The 19,296-nt window shown below is 40.9% G+C and overlaps 1 protein-coding gene across 1 annotated transcript in view; it reads left to right on the top strand.

The window, feature by feature from the left end:
- MFSD10 (major facilitator superfamily domain containing 10) overlaps positions 1 to 16,169 on the top strand; it is a 1,679,282-nt gene extending 1,663,113 nt beyond the window's left edge. The window contains exons 12-13 of the mRNA XM_044062919.1: positions 8,658 to 8,747; positions 14,915 to 16,169. Of these exons, the coding sequence (XP_043918854.1) occupies positions 8,658 to 8,747; positions 14,915 to 15,021 (197 nt within the window). The 3' untranslated portion in view covers positions 15,022 to 16,169. The remainder of the gene's footprint in view (positions 1 to 8,657; positions 8,748 to 14,914) is intronic.
- The last annotated feature ends 3,127 nt before the right edge of the window (positions 16,170 to 19,296 follow it).

Here is a 19,296-nt window from a genome sequence, read left to right as displayed (position 1 = left end):
GTTCAAGACCTGCCAGAACCGGTTAGTTTGTTGCTGGGCAGAACAGGGGCTGATTGAGACAGAGTGATTAAAGCAGTTTTAAGTGGGTTTGTGTGGGTTTGCACGATGCTAAGTGGTGCCAAGAGACTGTTAAGTCCCCTTAGCTTCACTTAACGGTGCTTATTCTAGCTTAAACCCGCGCTAATTCCAAAAAAAGAAAAGAAAAAAGGGTGATAGGAAGATGGTGAAATGGGAGCAAGCAGGAGGAAAAACAATGTGAAAGGCACGTATGCAGAATGGGTGTAGGAAAGGACCATAGCTCTCCATTTCTTCTGCAGCAACATCTCTGAATGATGTGGACAGTTTGGAATTTGTAGCCTCACATCCCACAGGGAGGGGTGTGGGTGACATAACTTGGTTGATTAATTGCTGGATGATTGATTGATAACAGAGTACATGGGGGCAAAACGGAGAGCTATGTATGGGACGAGATTTTTTTTGTTGATACAGATACCTTTTTTTAAGGTGAGAGTGGGATATTGGGGAAGGGTTGTAGGTACGTTTGCGGAGGTAAGTTGGGTAAGCAAGGTTGTTTTTGCAGACAGACAAGACAGCAGACAGGGGCGGTGTATGACACATGAGGTGGGGGTAAACACCTTGGACGGGGAAGGTGGTTGGGAATCAGAGGCCTATGAACCCCCGGATGGAAACAGTGGGACTGAGGTCCCCAGCCATGGGCAGTCATCACCCCTTCATGACCCTAAAGGTGGCTGTGCTGGGGCTGGACAACAGGGGCAGCCTGGCCCTCGAGGTGTGCCAGTCTGCCCTCGATCTGGCTCAGGCATTCATCCAAGTTTGTCTGGATGACCGTACGCACCACACTCAGAACTTCTTACAGGTGACAGGCTCTTGTCCGTGCCCAGGATGGACAGGCCCTGTTTCCTGAGGTGGTTACACCTGAGGGTGGTCCAGAATCAATGGAGGAAGCAGTTCCTGGTTGGGTCCCAGATGTGCTGGAGCCCGGTGCCGCACCAGATGAGGCAGGACAGTTGGACCTGCTGGGATCTGCCTTCCCAAACATGCTATGGTGTTGAGGCTTTTCAAACTCTATTGGTTAGTCATGAACAAAACATTTCAAGATTAGTTATAACACCATGCATGGGTGTTCCCATTAACCCAGAACAATAGAAATGAAACATTTCATAGTAAACAGAACACATGCATAAATGGAACAACAGTCATTATTGGGCCAGCATGCCAGTAACAGGTGTGGCAACAGGCCAACAAGAGTAGAATTTCAATAAGGTATGTAAGTATGCAACCATTGAAATGTATGAACAATAATAGGAAACAAGTCCCAACATTAGGTTTTGAGAACAACATACCTGTAGTATATGAATAATAATTATTGATGCAGATAAGGGGAGGGGGGAGTGAAAAAACATCATTAACAACTGTATAGGCTTATATTTGTCACAACAGTACTGCTCAGTACTCTACAACTATGACCTCACAGTGGCCCATAGCATCTGTAGCACATACATAACTGTTAAACTATCAACCTGGAATGGTATGGGGCAAACTGTGACAACTCTGGGTACATGACTAGATGGGGGGGTCATACATGGCAGGGTTACATGTATGACAAAGAAGGTGTACCCTGCACTGATATTGTGTGAGTGTGCTACTGGCATACTTCACCTGGATTCATATGTGTGTCCAAGGTTATTGGCAGCAGTGACCACTAGCCATGACAGCGTGACACTTGAGAGACGTGTACCGGGAAGAGTGCATGGTGTATGTACCTATCCTGCTGTCATTTGCAGGCATGGGGTTGGACAGTGGAAAAGTTGTACATGGTTTATTAGTATACCCTTCATACAGCTACTACAAACATTTCTTTACCTGTAAGACCTGTGGAGAATATATCTGTTAACACTACCTGACTGCTTCTACAAATATTCAAGATTACTTGAGTTAAATATTCACACATCTTAGTACCACTCCCTGGATTCAAACCATGGTCTGGGTGTGCAAAATGAATGACAGAGCTATTTCTCATCACACTAAGCTATTGGGGAACTGCTGTCTCTTGTTTGACTGAATTCTGCCTAATACTCTCTTGAGTAGACAGTCTGACCTTGTAATCTAAGTGTAGTGTCACCAAAGACTGAGGTGACAGTTGAACATACATGCCTGAGATTCATGCATGACAGATAGTGTAGTGTGTCCTAATCCTTTGAAATAATAAGATCTGGAATGCAAAGGTTAACACAAGGCAATGCTGCAGGAGACACACTATAATACATTACACAGTACTATTCTAAGGTTCAGATCTTAGTGCAGGACATATTTATATCTTGTTTTACAGCTCCACAATCTACAGTTTTGCATAAGAGCTGGTTATCAGAGCAACCTCAGTCAATCCATGCTGTCAAAGCCATATTTGCTGTGAAGCACCTGTACACATTCTATTTCTTCAACAACATACCAGATTAAACGCAACAGTTTGTGGAATAAATCTTTATTGGAGCAACATGACACAGTACTTTATTGCAGTTCATATTCTACATTCAGTAGTACCACATATCCTGTAGATCAATATTGGTCTGACAAGCTTTATTTATTCAGTACACTCAGAACACACTATATCTACTGTCAGTAAACAATGTATTCCTTCTTATTTATTGTACTAAATACTGCAAGATAGATCTGTACAAACCACACTCTCAGTGCAGCCTCGCTAATCTGTCCACATGGGCCTCCACATTGCTAGCTCTCTCCTCTGAAGCTGTAGGGGGAAAAAAACAACCTTTTTGCATACCTGTCTATCACATACTCAGGCTAGAATTTGATACAGCTATGGGTGAAATACTTACAAACTACTGGGGCATTGTTGTCTCAAGCATCTTGGATCCATTGAGCCAAGAGCTCCCCCTTCCTCCAATTTAGGTCAGCATAGTGGTGTTGTACCTGCTCACCAGTTCAGGGGATTCCAGTGGCACTGGTGAGGTCACATGCCAGATGATCTCAGGCCTCACATTTATATTGGGAGCTCTGGTACTGGCCCTGCAGCAGCTTGTCATCATGGTTATTAACCATGAGCCCAGCCATGACCCTGGACTCAAGGATGCCCCAGCTGTGCACCCGAACGTGTGCTCTCTCTCCAACTCCAGACATAGCTCCTGCAGTGATCAAACTGCAACAGGATTTTGGCTGTATTCCTGCCTGTGTGCTTTAAATAAGGACATATTCCTGCCCATTGCCATCATTGGCACGTTTTTGAAAATGTTGAGCACAGCTCAGCATTACACAAACCCGCTAAGCTGAGTTAAGCTCTGCTTAAAGGGCAGATGCTGAGCAGTGCTTAGTAGTGCGCAGATCGACTTAGCTGGGCTGAATGCTGCTTACAATTGTACTTCTTAGCAATGTTCAAACCGGGTAAGCAGAGCTATGCACTGCTAAGCATTGCTCAGTTTTCATTAGCAGACAATTAACGAATTGCACATTAATTAGTCTTTACTGACATATTATTAAGTGTACATATTACTTTACATGACGTCCCCCTATGTGCTTTGATTACATTACTTTGGGGTGTGATGGTACTGTCTGGTACACTTATGTTTACATAGGGGATTTCATATATATCCCGTGACACTATTTTATTATATCTCCTAAACTTATGCATTTCACTACATTATCTGTTCCTGTCACTTTAATGTATTGGAAACTTGTGTGTAACTGGGGCTTTTATATATATATATATATATATATATATATATATATATATATATATATATAAACAGTAATAGAACACAAGTCCCAACATTAGGTTTTGAGAATAACATACCAGTAGTATATGAATAATATTTATTGATGCAGATAATGAGTTGGGAGAGACAAAAACAGTCTATTAACAAGTGTATAGGCTATATTTTTTATAACAGTTCTGCTCAGTAATCTACAGATCTGCACACACTTTACATCTGTCGGTCTCCTTAAGCTGTCAACCTGGAATGGTATGGGGCAAAGTGTGAGAACTGTAAGTACATGAGTAGAGGGGGCTCCTACATGTCAGCGTGACATATATGAATAACAAAGTATACCCTGGACTGATGTGTGAGTGTGCTACTGGCATACTTCACCTGGATTTATATCTGTGTGCAAGGTTATTGGCAGCAGTGATCAGTAGCTGTGACAGCGTGACAGTTGAGAGACATGTATCAGGAACAGGCACTGGTGCATATATCTGTCCTGCTGTCATTTGTAGGCATGGTGTTGAACACTGGAACATTTGTATACAGTTTCTTACCATACCCTTCATACATCTATTACAAACATTTCATTACCTGTAAGTCCTGTGGAGGAAGTAACTGTTAAAACTACCTAAATGTTTTCAGACATAGTCAGGATTAGTTGTGTGTAAGTATAAGCACATCTAAGTGGCAGTCCCTGGATTCAAACTGTGTTTTTTTGTGTGTGCAAACATAAACCAACATATCTATTTCTTATCACATATTTGCAGTTTCCACCTATTACAGTCTCATACTTGCCTGCATCAGCATACCTACATTCAGGAGTGCATATAGCTGAAATGCAAAGATTAACAGAAGACAATGCTGCAGGGAGCCCACTATAAATCATTACAGATTACTGTTCAAGGCTCAGATCTTGCTGCAGTACATATATCAAATTCAGTGTATCTTGTTTTACAGCACCACAATCTGCAGTTTACCATCACAGGTTATTATCAAAGGAACCTCAGTGAAATCATGCTGTGATAGCCATATTTGCTATGAAGCAACTGTACACTTGTATTTCCTGAACAACAGACCAAAATAAACACAACAGTTTGTAATAATATATTTTATTATGGGCAACATAACACAGTGGTTTATTAAATTCCAAATTCTAAATTAATTTGTACTCCATGTCCTGTAGATGATGATTGAATCTCGTATATTACCTTCACAGCAGCTATCCCAGTGTACTTTCTTTCCATATTCATTCCTACACAGTATTAGTACAGTATTGGCTTTCTTTCATCACTAGTAACTTACATGCTGCCTTCCTCTGTATTAGATAGTACCTGGCATTAGTCAGTTGTATCACTCTTGGTCTGAGAACAGAATTTATTCAGTACACTCAAAACACACTGTACCTAATGGCAGTAGACAATTACACTTTCCTGTTCATTGTACTATATACTGCAAGTTAGATCTGTACTCACCACACTGTCGGTGCATCCTCGCAAGGCGTTCAGCGTGGGCCTCTATGTTATGAGCCCTCTCCTCAGCAGCTGTGGGGGAAAAACACACTATTATGCATACCTGTCTTATCAGGCATTCATACAAATTGATAAAGCAACCTGTGAAATACTTAAAAAACTTAAAATGTAAAAACTTCTGGGGCATGCTGGTCTCGAGTATCTTGGATCCATTGGGCCAAGAGTGCCCCCTTTCTCCGCTTCAGGTCGTCAAAATGATGATGCACCTGCTCACCAGTTCGAGGGGTTCCTGTGACACTGGTGAGGTCACGTGCCAGATGGTTCCAGGCCTCAGATTTGAATTGAGAGCCCTGGTGCTGGCCCTGCAGCAGTCTGTCATCATGGTTCTTACCATGAGCCCAGTCATGACCCTGGACTCAAGGTGTGCTCCCTCTCCTACTCCAGACATAGCCTGCAGTGGTCAAACTCTTAACAGGTTCTGCCTGTATTCCCGCCTTTGCAGCTTAAATAAGGCTATTTTCCCACCCTTTGCCACCCTTGAACCATTTTCAACAATGCTGAGCAAAGCTGAGCAGTGCACAACCCCGCTAATCTGAGCTGACCAGTGCTTAAAGTGGCAAATGGTAAGCAATGTGCAAACCAGCTAAGTGGAGCTGAGCACTGCTAAGCATTTCTCAGACATTGCTTGTTTAAGCTTTGCTTAGCATGGCTTAGTACTGCTTAGCAGACCTGAGCTAAGGGAAAACAAGATTTTTTATAACAAATAAAAACTTAAATGAGGTGTTGCACATTAGTTACACATTATTGCTACATTATTATTAAGTGTATATATTTTAATTGACATGACTTCCCCCTATGTGCTTTGATTACATTACCTTGGGGTGTTACTGTACTGTATGGGACACTTGTGTTTACATGGGGGATTTCACATCATATATCCACTGACACTGCAATTCTGAACCAGCTACACTATCCTGGTTAACAAATATCAATTACCACATCATTTAAAAGAAAAAAATTACCAATGCTTTCCCCATGTAAAAATGAATGACCTATGTTTGTACTAGAACCTTGAACTACTGCATGCAAAGGCAGAACTCTAACCACTACACTAAATCACAGTTTAAGATTTTAGTTATACATTTGTATCTAGCACCTATAAGATGTTTAAGCAAAGCTGAGCAAAGCACCTCAACACATAAACCTGACCAGCTACGCTTAAGCTTCATTTATAATGGAAAAAATTAATACAACCACTTTACTTAGATATATTACTACTATTAATAATTATTATTTGGTAATGCACAACCTGTCATTCTATTAACTTTCTAAGTCTGTCTGTGCAATATTTTGCTAATATCCCCTATTTTGGGACCTTTGCCCCACGTTTATTTCTTGCCTTTATCCAGATTTCTTGGTTGAGGTGTGTGTCCTCGGACACAATTTTACTGTAAAGTGCTATACTGCACTTTGACAATGCAGGGGGTGTGTTACAGATCCTGTCACACACCTCCTGCATTGCCTTCCATTCACAGATCCTGCTTTCAGTCTCCGTGGACACTGAAAGCATTTAAAAAGTGCCATACATACGTCACTTTAACAGTGCAGGGGCATGTTACAGATCTGTGAGCACTACTGCAACACGCCCCCCTGCACTCATTCAGTGTTTGTGTCGGCAGATCTGTCTCAGTAGCTTGCCTTCATTAATATAAAGAGTGCTCTGCTGAGAAGGGGTTGTGGACACGAACACCATTCACTCCGTGTAGGAATACCACTATTCCTACACAGAGTTTATTGAATACGGGGGTAAGTGTTTAATCTTGCTCATGAGTGGTTTGAAGACATGCCCTATTGTGGCAGCTAAAGGTTTCCTCTTAGACCCTGTGGGATTACTTAAATCCTTGTTATCTTTGGTTTACAAAGATTACTGGTAATCTGGGATTTTGCACCATAAGAAATGAAAAAATTGATGTGAAACAAAAATCTTCATTGAATAACTCTCTCAGTATGTAATCTGTTTTCTCAGGCAATGAAAAATCAACTGGCCTGTCCACTTTGGGGTTTTTCTGAAAGTAAGGTATTCTTGCCACTAACATATTGCTGGTTGTCTATTATTACCATAGAACCCCCTTCGTCTGCCTTTATGACTCTAATATCTCATTAGAAGCTAGTAATTTCAAAGCATTTCTTTCAAAAAATTTTAAAGTATTATAACTTCTTTTACGAACACTAGTACTTTCAAAATAACAGATAAAAACAACTTGATTTAATTCTTGAAACACAGAAACAGTAAAATGTTCTGGGCGAAAAAATATCAGGTTTTCTTAACAGGCATCTGTTTGACTGAGCTTCTGCTTTGAAGAAAGATAAAGCACTTTAAAATTAAGTTCCTAGTGAGTAATCTGGTCTAATCAAGTCTGTTTTGTCCACTTTCTTGGAACTCAAATTGATAATATTAAAAGTCCTTGAAACTGAAAGCTTTCCTGTTTAACATTATTCTGCCCTTTGGAAAGAACACTTTCTGTTCAACTCTAAAACAGAGAGTTCTCTTTGGGCAGTGAGGTAGTTTTACCACATCTACTTTCATGTCCAACTAAATTGTTCTTGTTTAATAAACAATAGCTGTCCCCATTTTCACAAATCTCCTCGGTATCGCTTGCAGTGTTGACATTGCTGTTTTCTCTTAGCTGTGTCCAGGCCTGTTGTAATAATCTTTCTTCCACTGGTGGCTCTTGTCCCATCTATATTTGCAATTTGTATTGACCTGTTGCCATCTAATACTTATATCAACAGCCAGCCCTGTGTACATTTTTGGACCACATATCCCTGATGAAAATTTGCAGTCACCCAACCAGTGAGCCAGACTGGTTTTAAAGGTGGTAAGGGAAGTACTGTGTTTTGAAAGATAAGGGCAGCCTATTCCAGATGCTGCCAGTGTATTGGGTTAGGTATTTGTATTTTGTTTTTGTTCTGTGTTTCCTGCCTTGCAGGTTGTACTGTGTGCGTGGATGAGAACCGAACTGATAGGTGCAGAGAATAGGCCCTCTACTAGCCTGGCAGGTGATGCTATGGCATGCTCAGGAAGCAAGTCCTGTGCACATAAGTAAAAGATACTCAGCCAAGCTGAATATTGCAGAAAAGGAAATCACAATCTTTAAGTCACTGTGGAGGTATTTGCCACAGATGTTCTAACATGGTATTTCTGTTACGTCTTGTAGCCACACATTTATCATTTTTTCTGGGATGTTTGCATTTTCAGGCTATAGTCATATTTCAGTGTTGTATCTTTGCTAAATGTTGATTTTGTCAGCTTATATGTTTATAAGCAATGAAAATAGTGGCAGAAAATGTAAACTGAGTTGAATTATGAACTAGAAAACAACTTTTAGAGCTGTTTTGTGTTCCTGCTTCAAAATGCTTTGTAATCATAGTAAACTGCTTGTTTTATTAGGGTCAGCCAGCCAGAAAGGAAGAGTAATGGGCATTTTCAGAAGCCTAGGAGCTTTAGCAAGAGCTGTAGGACCAATTGTATCATCAACAGGTAAGAACCTTCTATTACCATACCACCAAACTACTTTACATCCGTACCAACAAATTCTGCTACTTGTTTAGTGAAGTTCTTGATGATACATTACAATCTTATCTAAAGAGTTATGCTGATATGTGAATCCATTGGCTTTTGTCATCTAACCACTGATAACCAGGTCAATAAATGAAGCAGTATCTGTTTTCATATATCACCTAGGCTAAGGACATAGAAAATGTCTGCTGTTTTGGATGTGTGATAGAGAGAAACACAGCTACAATTAAGGTAAGTAATTGTAAAGACTGATGAATAAACAATTAAGTTAATACTGAGTAACAAAGGACTTAGTGTAGGATGTTTCTAGTTGGCATTAGCATAGATTGTCAGTGGCTTGTCAGGTATCATATTCACTTTTGACACCAAGAAGATCAGAGGGCTGTTTGTTCCTACTGTATCTCACACCAGGGCTGGATTTGTGCAATTAATGTAATAAAAAATTATATTAAAATTTCTTCCAGAAAGCCTCCTTCTCTTAAATTGAGAAATAGGCAGCATTTGAAACTTTAGAAAACTACACCTCTTGGTAACTCACTGTTTATTGAATCTTTCCAGGTCATATTTGTTGAGAAGGCTCTTGAACCTGGCACTCAGCCACCATCTCCAAAAAGCCACACAGGTGATTAGAGACTTGTAGCTTGGTTATGCCATTAAAAATCTGATGGTTGACTCTGCAGCCCATGTCAGAGTGGCAGAAGGAAGCAAGCATCATACTTTTATTAATAACACTGCTGGTATTTATGAGAGAGGAGTTAGGTTTGAGATTAATATTTACACCACAGTCACTCTTGAGTGTTATAGCAGTTAACTATACACAGGTTTAGCATGGTACCAGTCAAGTATCTGAAGGAACTTAAGATGCACATAAAAAATTCTGCTATGGTGCTAAGAGGAAGACATTTTTCTAAACTGATACACAATGCAGACAAGTTCACACATGGTTGTGTGTGGCTTTGACACTGTTAAAACCTGCTTCAGTGCAGTTGCCACTGGATCTTTGTTAATGTCATGCATGGTTAAGAATGTAACCCTTCCCAGAAGATATTTAGTCAGAATTATTAAGTGTACCTCCATAATTCCAGCTCTGTGATGCAGTGGGATAAAGCCCTAACTGTGACCCAGATGACCAGAGATCAATTAGCAGCTCAGGAAGCTGTGAGAACTGAGGGAAGGTGGACAAGAGGTGTGCGACATGAGTTGGTGTGCTCACCTGGAGAGTTGGTTGTGGTGGCCTTTCCCCTGTGGTGATCTGGTGCTCCAAGCAAGTGGTGTAGGCCACTCGCCTGAGAACTTTCCCCCTTAGTGAGTGATGTGAGTGGTTCCACCCAAGCCAGTGTGGTAACCCTTGTGGATGTGTGCAGTCATCCCTCTGTATCAAGGGCATAGGCAGTCCCTCTCTGGTGACATGAAGCCCATGTTATCACCAGGGATTGTGTTAGGCTGCATCTAAAAAAATGCTCTATTGGCTGCCAAGATGATGGCTGTGCAGTCAGCTGTCACCTCACAGGGTGCAATGGGCTGAAAACAACTCTCACCACATGTACAATGAACAAGTCAGTAGACTGCAGAGAGCTGATGATCAGCAGTCAGTGGAGCAAAATTGTACAATTAAAACAAAAAAGAAGAATTCTCAAATGACCCTCTCGCTAAGTCAGTTCTTTTTCTTTTTTTTTTTTATCCTGCTATTTTTTTGTTCACACATCCAAAACAGCAGACATTTTCTATGTCCTTAGCCTAGGTGATATATGAAAACAGATACTGCTTCACCACTGACTTCAGGCTCCTGTTGCTTGCACCCTATGAATTTTTCTGCTACAGTTCCAATGTCTTTGCTGGCTCCGCAGTGTGACCTGTACCAGAAGGATTTCTCAACTAGAACAGCACCTGTACATGGGGAGCTCTACCTAGTCCTACCCCCATTACCAAGCTCAAAGAGCTGCCCCCTTGAGATGAACAGTCATGCAAGGTACTATCATATTGCAGCCGGTGAGGGATTTTTTTCTTGACATAGTCCCCATGCTGATGCATCATACACTTACGTTCTATGGGGCCATGAGGGTGTATCCCAAGGGGATGTCTCCAAGTCACAGCAACATGTCTCCAAGGACTAATCCATTTCTCCAAGCTCTGACCTCAAAGTAAGCCCTGCAACAGGATCTGCTCAGCACATCCCTTTCCAATATCAACACCATCCTCCTCTCTGTCTTGTCAAGCTTCCCAAGCTGATAATCAAACTCAGGTTACCTCGACCCAGGGTTACCAGACATCACTGTTTGAGCAAGACTGTTCGGGGATCAGCAGCCCAATCCCAAGTCCTGCAGTGCCGGTTAAAATCCCGGTGAAACAGCCTCCGCTTTGAAATTTATGATTGGTCCATACGCCGCTATACGACCCAGTCATAAATTGCAAAGCAGAGCAACTTCTGTACAGTATCAGTGGGATGTTCAGCAATGAACAGAAGAGGCTCTGCTGTGTGATTTTTTGATTGGCTCATATAAAACGGAGCTACTTCTGTTTAATGCGGAACAACCGGTTGTTTAGCATGAAGGACCTTTTTTGTTCCCTTTCCAAATCTGTCAACCCTGCTTCGACCATAAAAAGAACTGTATCCCACTTCACCACCAACATGGTGACTTTCTTTTTTGGTGCATAATCCCAGAAGTACCCAGAACAACTAGAAGAGAATGGGAAAAAACACACACAATGTAAAGCAAATGTTTCATGCTCCAGTCCAGAGATTTAGCTGAAAATATCCATGAAATAATTGGCCCTTTTACTACAAATAATCCAAACAACTTCAGTTTCCTAAAAAGAAACAATTTCAAAAGAAGCAGCAGACATGGAGGAGAACAAGACAACAGAAGCAACAAAGTGCTGTCAGCAAGGCATGCTTTACTCAACCCTACAAGGACTGCATATCCATCACTATCTGGTCTGCTTTCCCATGCAGTACAAAGAGGAGGCAGATTTTCCCTTTTCTCAAAATAGTGGAATCAGATAGATGAGTTGGTAGGAGAGATAGTGTCAGGGGATGTTGCACTGAGATGTGAAAGGGCTGATCCCTCTTCATCTACCTGAAGACTAGGACCTGGCAGGACTTGGGCAGCTTGGCAACTAACTTTCCCAGGTCACTAGACTCTTTCCTTTTTCGCACAACCCTTTGCATGAAAGGACCTTTTTCCAGATCTCTTTTGCCACATGTAAGTGCAGTTACATCTACTAGCTGTCCTAGGCTACTATTTGTAGGTAGTGTTTTGTTGTTATTGTTATTTTGTGAGAGTTTATGTGAAGTTCTGTGATTTTTCAGTACCCCTGTCCCATTTGGTGCTTCTGATCTATTGATTTTAAGGTTAGCAATTTTATGCTCTTTTAGCTGATCATTTTCACCCATTGAGCCTTTCTCTGTATCTCTTATTAACAGACGCATTTATTGTTCAGTGTTGATTTGCTAATTTTCTGATTCTTAGGAGACACTTCCACAGTTTAGAATTAAACGTTAAATGTTTAGAAGTATTTACAAGATGCATGGAGTGCTTGAATGGCTTTTGGGATCAGAATTCCATTTTTCAGTCTTTGAAATTGCATTTACTTTCATGTGAAAAAAAGTGGAATCTCAAGCAGATAAATCACAAATTCAAAATAAAAAAAAATGCAGCACATTCATAAGAAAGTACTAGGATAGCTGCCCTTATGTGCCATTTTAAGCCTAGCCAATTTCTACTTCAAGGGCGAGAATCAAACCCTGTACCTTGTGTCTGTGAGGCAAATACCTTAACCATTATAGAACTCTAAAACTAGACACAGTGATCAAGGATCTGGGATAGCCTGATTACAGTAACCTGGCCGTTGACCATTTTGTGTCTACCGTGGTGAGAAAATCATTCTACTTTGCACAGATTATAAGTAAGGACATGACAGCTATATCCAAGGAGGTCATTGTTTTTCTGTACTTGGCTCTCATCAGACCAGTCATTGAGTACAACACTCCTTTCGGTATGTACCTGACCAGGCACTTGCAACAGCTTGAGAGACCACACAGGTACCTCATAAAAAGACTACAGAAAGTAAACAAGTTTTATGCAGACTGTCTCAGATCCATAACCCTGTACTCGGTCTCCCACAGACTGCTGCACAGCAATCTATGTTTAGCCTACAAGGGATCTTCTGATCCCATACTGATGGATTTGTTGCACATCCACAGAACAAATAGCATATATGTTTCTAATGGACAGGGGGCAACCTGTGAGCACTTATAGGTTTGTAGGTTCATAGAAGGTTACTAGGCTAATGACCCTAGAGCCCGTACAAGCCTAGCCATATTTATCACGTGTTGCTCCAGTTGTCAGTGGTTAGGTGAGTGAAGTTTGGGTAAGGGTCTGTGGTAGTTAATACCGACTTCCTTTGTCCAAGAGGGACATGGGTGCCACCCCAGCATTAATCTAGGTTATGTTTGAAGAGGGTTAGGGAGTGGCTTTGTTCCACATGAACTTAAAGCTTGTTCCAGAGAAGTGGCAGTCTGTGGGAGATGTACCTATCTCTCCACCATGACCTGTTCATGTTAGAGGCTAGGTTAAGATCCCTGGAGTGAGCGACCTTTGTGCAATTTGATTTACAAATATGTAGCATTTCCATCAGGGCAGTGTTAGACACAGCCCTGTAAGGCAGTTACAGGTCACCCGTTAGCAACTTGTAGGAGACAGAATACATTGACATGAGTTTCAGTCTTTCCACATAAAACTTGTTTTGTTTACCCTGTAATTTCTTTGTGAGAAACCTCTGTGTTCTGTCCAGTTGTTGCAGGTGTCTGGTGAGGTACATGCAAAAGGGAGCATTGTACTCCATTATTGGTCTGATGAGGGCCAGGTATAATGGAATTATAACATGTTTAGATCTAGATGCGATGCCTTTACTTATAAGATCTGCCAAATAGAAGGATTTCCTTGCTGCTGTGGATATGTGGTGGTCAAAATTCAGATTGCTATCAACCTGAGCACCCAGATCACATACCACTGGGTCTGTACTTAGGGGGTGCTGTCTATAATGTAATTATCAGGGGTGTCAGCTTTCCCAAAGGGAATAATAATGCATCTTTTTTGCATTTAGCTTTAATCTGTGGCTTTGGCACCAATCATTTGTCTGTGTTAACCCTGTCTGCATTGTATTAACATTGTTGGGAAAGTCAGTGATTTTTCCCTGTTTCCAATCATCAGTGAATTTGGTCACCCACAGGCCGTCCAAGTTTTCCTGAACTTCTGAGAAATAAATTCTAACAGTAAGAGGCCCAGCACAGAACCCTGTGGTATGCCACTGGTGACTGATCTTCTGCTAGAGGTAAAGTCACCCACTTTGACAGTATGTGTCCTGTCAGTGAGCCAGTTGGCTACCCATCTGGTAATGTAGGGGTTAATTCCCAATTGAAAGAGTTTCTGTATAATACCTGAGTGGGAGATTGTGTCAGATGCCTTGGCTAGGTCAAGATAAGATGGTATGCACTGTCCTTCCCTCATCCAGAGCCTTGTTGACTTTCTCAAAGAAGTCAACCATGTTTAACAGGCAGAATCTACCTTTAACAAATCCTTACTGGGTTGAGTCCAGAGTTTGGAGATTTAGGTATGTTTGGGATAAGATTAGCTAGAGTTAAAATGGCTCTTGAACCAATAACCTAGTAACCAACTGTGAACCTATAAGTCATGTACTGTTGCTTAATACCATCTGACCTGATGTGGGGCAAAGCAATTGTTTTGACAATACCAGGAGAAATAATATTTTATGGTAATACGCAGCCATGTAGCATTGTTATACAATTCCTTTCTGATATATATATATATATATATATATATATATATTTTTTTTTTTTTTGCTGCGTGCAAGTATAATTATTGTACTGCACTGTATCATCACTCTGTCTGATGCTCATTATTTAGTCAGTTGCTCTGAATTACATCGTCATTGTATATGTTATCACATTATTCAAAGCTGACAAAATTATAAAGCAATTTGTGCAGACTAAAAACTTTGAAAGCCAGAAATGTAATCTGCTGTGCTTAAGCTTTAAGTGGTGATTTATGCCATGGAAAACAGCACTATACTAGAAGTATTAACGTACTTTTTTTCTCTCTTTGCAGGATATTGGCTGGTAGGGGCAGAGGTATGCTTTATTGCCAGTTCTGTTTTCTTTCTGCTCCCCTTTGTTCTTCTTGGAACTGTTAAACATCAAGTTAAAGCTGAATGAAAAATGAAGATGAAAGTTAGCAGATGTGACTGCTGAAACATGTTATTAAGACTGTTTGAGTCTAACTTCCACCTAGGATGAGGACTTTACTGAGTGGCACTCCTACGATGGTACTTCAAGTTTGATACTTTAGTCTATTCAGAGTATTTTAAACCTTTTAAATGGGACCAGGTGCTTTTCCCTAATAAACTGATCAGGTATGACAGTCTATGCCATTGACAAGCTTATGTTGCAGTACAAAACACTTGGACATTTGTCTTTAGAATAATAGTGCAAACAATATAAAACGTTCAAACGTGGGCATACAGTTCATGGGTATCACATAAGTAGAATTTAAATGTATAACTGTACCTTTTTTATTATGACCTTTTGTATTCTAAGGCATTTTTTTGTTTTAGGAGGAAATTATATCAGGGAATACAACTGCTGAGAAGCATCTTGCAAAAGAAGCAGATATATAATAATTCTAGTAATTTATCAAGGGGCATCACAGTATATTGTATTGCCCAATATTCTTGTCTTTTTTGTCTAAGTAAATTATAGGGCCTTAGGAAACATTGTAAGGAATTACACCAAGACTTCAGGACAGCTTTTGGAAAAAAAGTGAACTGTGCTGAGATTCAGCATTGGGAGTTACCACAAAATCTTCTCATAGGAACAGCAAAGCGTCTGTGTGTGTCAGATTATTATTCTTCAAAGATGCAGTGAGTGGTGATGATATGTAATATACCCTTTTTAGAAATATTCCTTCTTATATTTATGAACCAGGAGCCACAGATTTGACAACAAATGTTTAGCCTTAACTTTAGCTGTCATGAAATGATAGCAGTTTAAAGTGAAATTTTGTTCACACTGATTAGTTTTATGTGCCATTAGTAATACTTGTGTGTAATAATCTGTTGTCTTTTGTAACATATTGGCATTTTATAGATTCAGAATGCTCAGACAACTCGTCACAGCGCAATGAATGTAAGACTTTACACAGTTGTAGTGTCTGTAGTTACATTTCTTTCACATGTTTATTTTTCAGTGCTTGGCTGACTGACTTTTTAAGCATTATTTACACAGTAAGTGAGTGGGCGGCACCGTGGTGCAGCGGTTAGTTTTGCCACATCACAGCAAGAGGTTCTCCAGTTCGATCCTCAGCTGGGGTGCCTTCTATGTGGAGTCTGCATGTCCTCCCTGTGGTTGCGTGGGTTTCCTCCGGGTGCTCTGGTTTCCTCCCACATCTCAAAGACATGCTGTAGGTGGATTGGACACTCTAAATTGGCCATAGGCGTGCGTGCATGTGTGCCTTATGTGGAAGACTGGGCTCCGGGCTGGCAACTCGACACCGTAAAACTACACTGCCAGTCATGAGAGGACAGGTGATCCAGTGTGGCGACCCCTAACCGGGAAAAGCCAAAAGAAGAAGAAGATTTACACAGTAAGTGAGTCATCAGCATTTAATTTCCATTGTATGAAAAGTAAGAAACGTTCCTTGTGACATTTTGTTTGAAAAATAAAAACACTAAAAGTAGTAGCCACAAACCATATCCAAGCAGCAGCTACAGTGTCAAATGGTATGAATGAATCATAAAATGGTCAGATGTAAAAACACACAAGAATTAATTCCACCACACGGAACAAATAAATATTGTCCACCACAAGAAAAAACAAACTGGCCAGTGTTTCCACTTTTTGCATTTTTATTAAAATAAACAGGTACGAGAATCAGCAAAGACACAAGTGTTTTTGTCGATTCTCGTACCTGTTTGTTATTTTAATAAACTGCAAAAAGTGGAAACACAGGCCAGTTCATTTTTTTCTTGTGGTGGACAACACTTAAGAATTAAATTAAAACAACAAATATTGTTGACATACAGTCTTTATTAAAACCTTCTTCTAGTGCCTCTGCAAAAATGCCTTCACAGGAAGTAACACACAGCATTAAAGCAAATGTTTAAATAAGAAAAAATCCATCTGTCCACGACTCCTTTTTCACATTTTTTGCACATGGAGTCGGGGTGTTACTACAACAGTGACAATCATTTGAATCAAATGTTCACATTATTAGGTGGTTAGCCTTACTGCTATTGTTCTTTCATACCATACATACAGACACACACTCACACCTATGGGCTGTTCACAGTGTCCAGTCCACCTACTGCATGTCTTTGAAATGTGGAAAGAAACCGGACCCGGGGAAAACCAAAGTGAGCACAGAGAGGACATTCAGATTCCACATAGAGAGCATCCCAGCCAAGAATCAAACCAGGAAACTTCTTGTTGTGAGGCTACAACACTAATTGCAGCACCACTGTGCTAAATAAGAAAAAAATCCGTCCTTCATTAATTACTTAATGACTGGATTCCAGTTCAGTTCCCTATTTTTTTTAAAGGTGAAGAGTACCATATTGCACAATAAATATACATCTTCTACATTTTTGACATCTACATCAATACATCCTGAATTCTTGTAGTAATAGGTTCAAAATTTCATAGGAGATTATTAGGCTAACATCTCAAGTTCTTACAAATATAGCTTCACCCAGATTTTAGCCAATTTTCTATCCCTGGGGAAAGATAATAAGGGTTAGCAAGCGGGGTTTACCTATTTTCATAGACTGCCTTTGTCCATAAGGGACATGGGGACCACCCCAGCAGTGAATTTGTGATTTCCCATCCATTGGTCCAGATTGCACTTGAAGACAGTCGGGAAAGGGCACTGCTTCATGTGAATAGGAAGCCTATTCCAGAGGAGGGGTAGTAGCTGTCTCTCCAGTATGATCTATTCATGGCAGAGATCAGGTTTGATCTTTGGAGCAGGTAACCCTCATGCAGTTAGTTTTGTGAATATCCAACATTTCCATCAGGGCTTGGTCAGAAACTGTCTTGTAGGTCAGCCACAGATTACCCCTAAGTCATCAGTAGGAAACTGAATACAGTGATTTTAATCAGTCCACATATGACATTGGTTATATACTGTATTTCTGGGGGGAGAAGCCTCTGAGGATGCTCCATCTGCTGTAGGTGCCTGGCAAGGTACATGCTAAAGGGTGCATTGTACTTGATTATTGTTCTAATGAGGGCAGGTACAGTGGTACTATGACATCCTTAGATCTTGATGTCATGCCCTTAGTTATAAGCTGAGCCACAGAGAAGAATTTTCTCACCACCAAGGACACATGGTGGTCAAAGTTCAGATCACTGTCTAGCTGAGTACCCACATCTCTCACCATTGGGTTCACTCTTAAGGAGGTGCTATCAATGCTGTAATTTGCAGTATTTGATTTCCCAAAAGGTATTATTATGCAGTTCTTCCCGTTTAGCTTGAGGTCATGGCTCTGACACCAGTCATTAGTCTACATCAGACCTTTCTGTAGGATATCAACATCATTTGGGAAGCTAGTGATTGCCTCTAACTTGCAGTCATCAGCAAACTTGGTCAGCCAAAGGCCATGTACATTTGCTTTGACATCTGAGAAGTATATCCCAAACAGGAGGGGGCCCAGCACTGAGCTCAGTGGTACTCCACTGGTGACTGACCTCTTGCTGGATGTGGATTTTACCACTCTAACAAGATGTGTCTTGTCCATGAGCCATTTGGCTATCCATCTGGTGACATAGAGGTTTATGCCTGATTTTATGAGTTCATCTATAATACCTGAGTGTTATGTTCCTTGGCCAGGTCAAGGTAGGCAGTATGCACTGTCTTACCTGATCCATGACCTTGTTGACCTTCTGAAAGAAGCCCACCAGACTGACCAGATGGGATCTGCCCTCGATGAAGCCAAACTGGGTTGGGTCTAAAGTTTGGAGATTACCTATGTCATTGTTAATCAGGTCTATGATTATCCTTTCCATAGCCTTGCATATGAGACAAGTCAAACTTATTGGTCAGTAGTTTCCTGGGTCAGCTGATGGTCCCCCCCTTGTGCAGAGGGATGACTGTCTTCCACTCTAGTGGGACAAAGCCTGTCTGGAGACTGTGGTTAAATAGAGATTTGAGTGGGTCTGCTAGGTCATGTTTCAAGCTATTTAATAGGCACCCTGGATTTCCATCAGAGCCCAGGATTGTGTGTTTCTAGCTGTAGAGAGCCCAGTGATGACCTGTTCTTTTGTGATAACAGGAAAAGGAATGGTAGGGGGTATTTCATGGGGAGTGACTGGAGGTGATGAGAGGTTGAAGTCTGAGCTGAATTTATCAGGCAGCAGATTTGCTATTTATTCTGGTTGAGTATAGGTAGTACCATCTACAGCCACCTCAGCACATTGTTGAGTGTTTCCATTAAG

The sequence above is a fragment of the Protopterus annectens genome, chromosome 2.part1 (assembly GCF_019279795.1).
Source record: "Protopterus annectens isolate FY-2018-M chromosome 2.part1, PAN1.0, whole genome shotgun sequence".
NCBI classification, from domain to species: domain Eukaryota; kingdom Metazoa; phylum Chordata; order Ceratodontiformes; family Protopteridae; genus Protopterus; species Protopterus annectens.
This window is presented reverse-complemented; position numbering and strand designations above follow the sequence as displayed.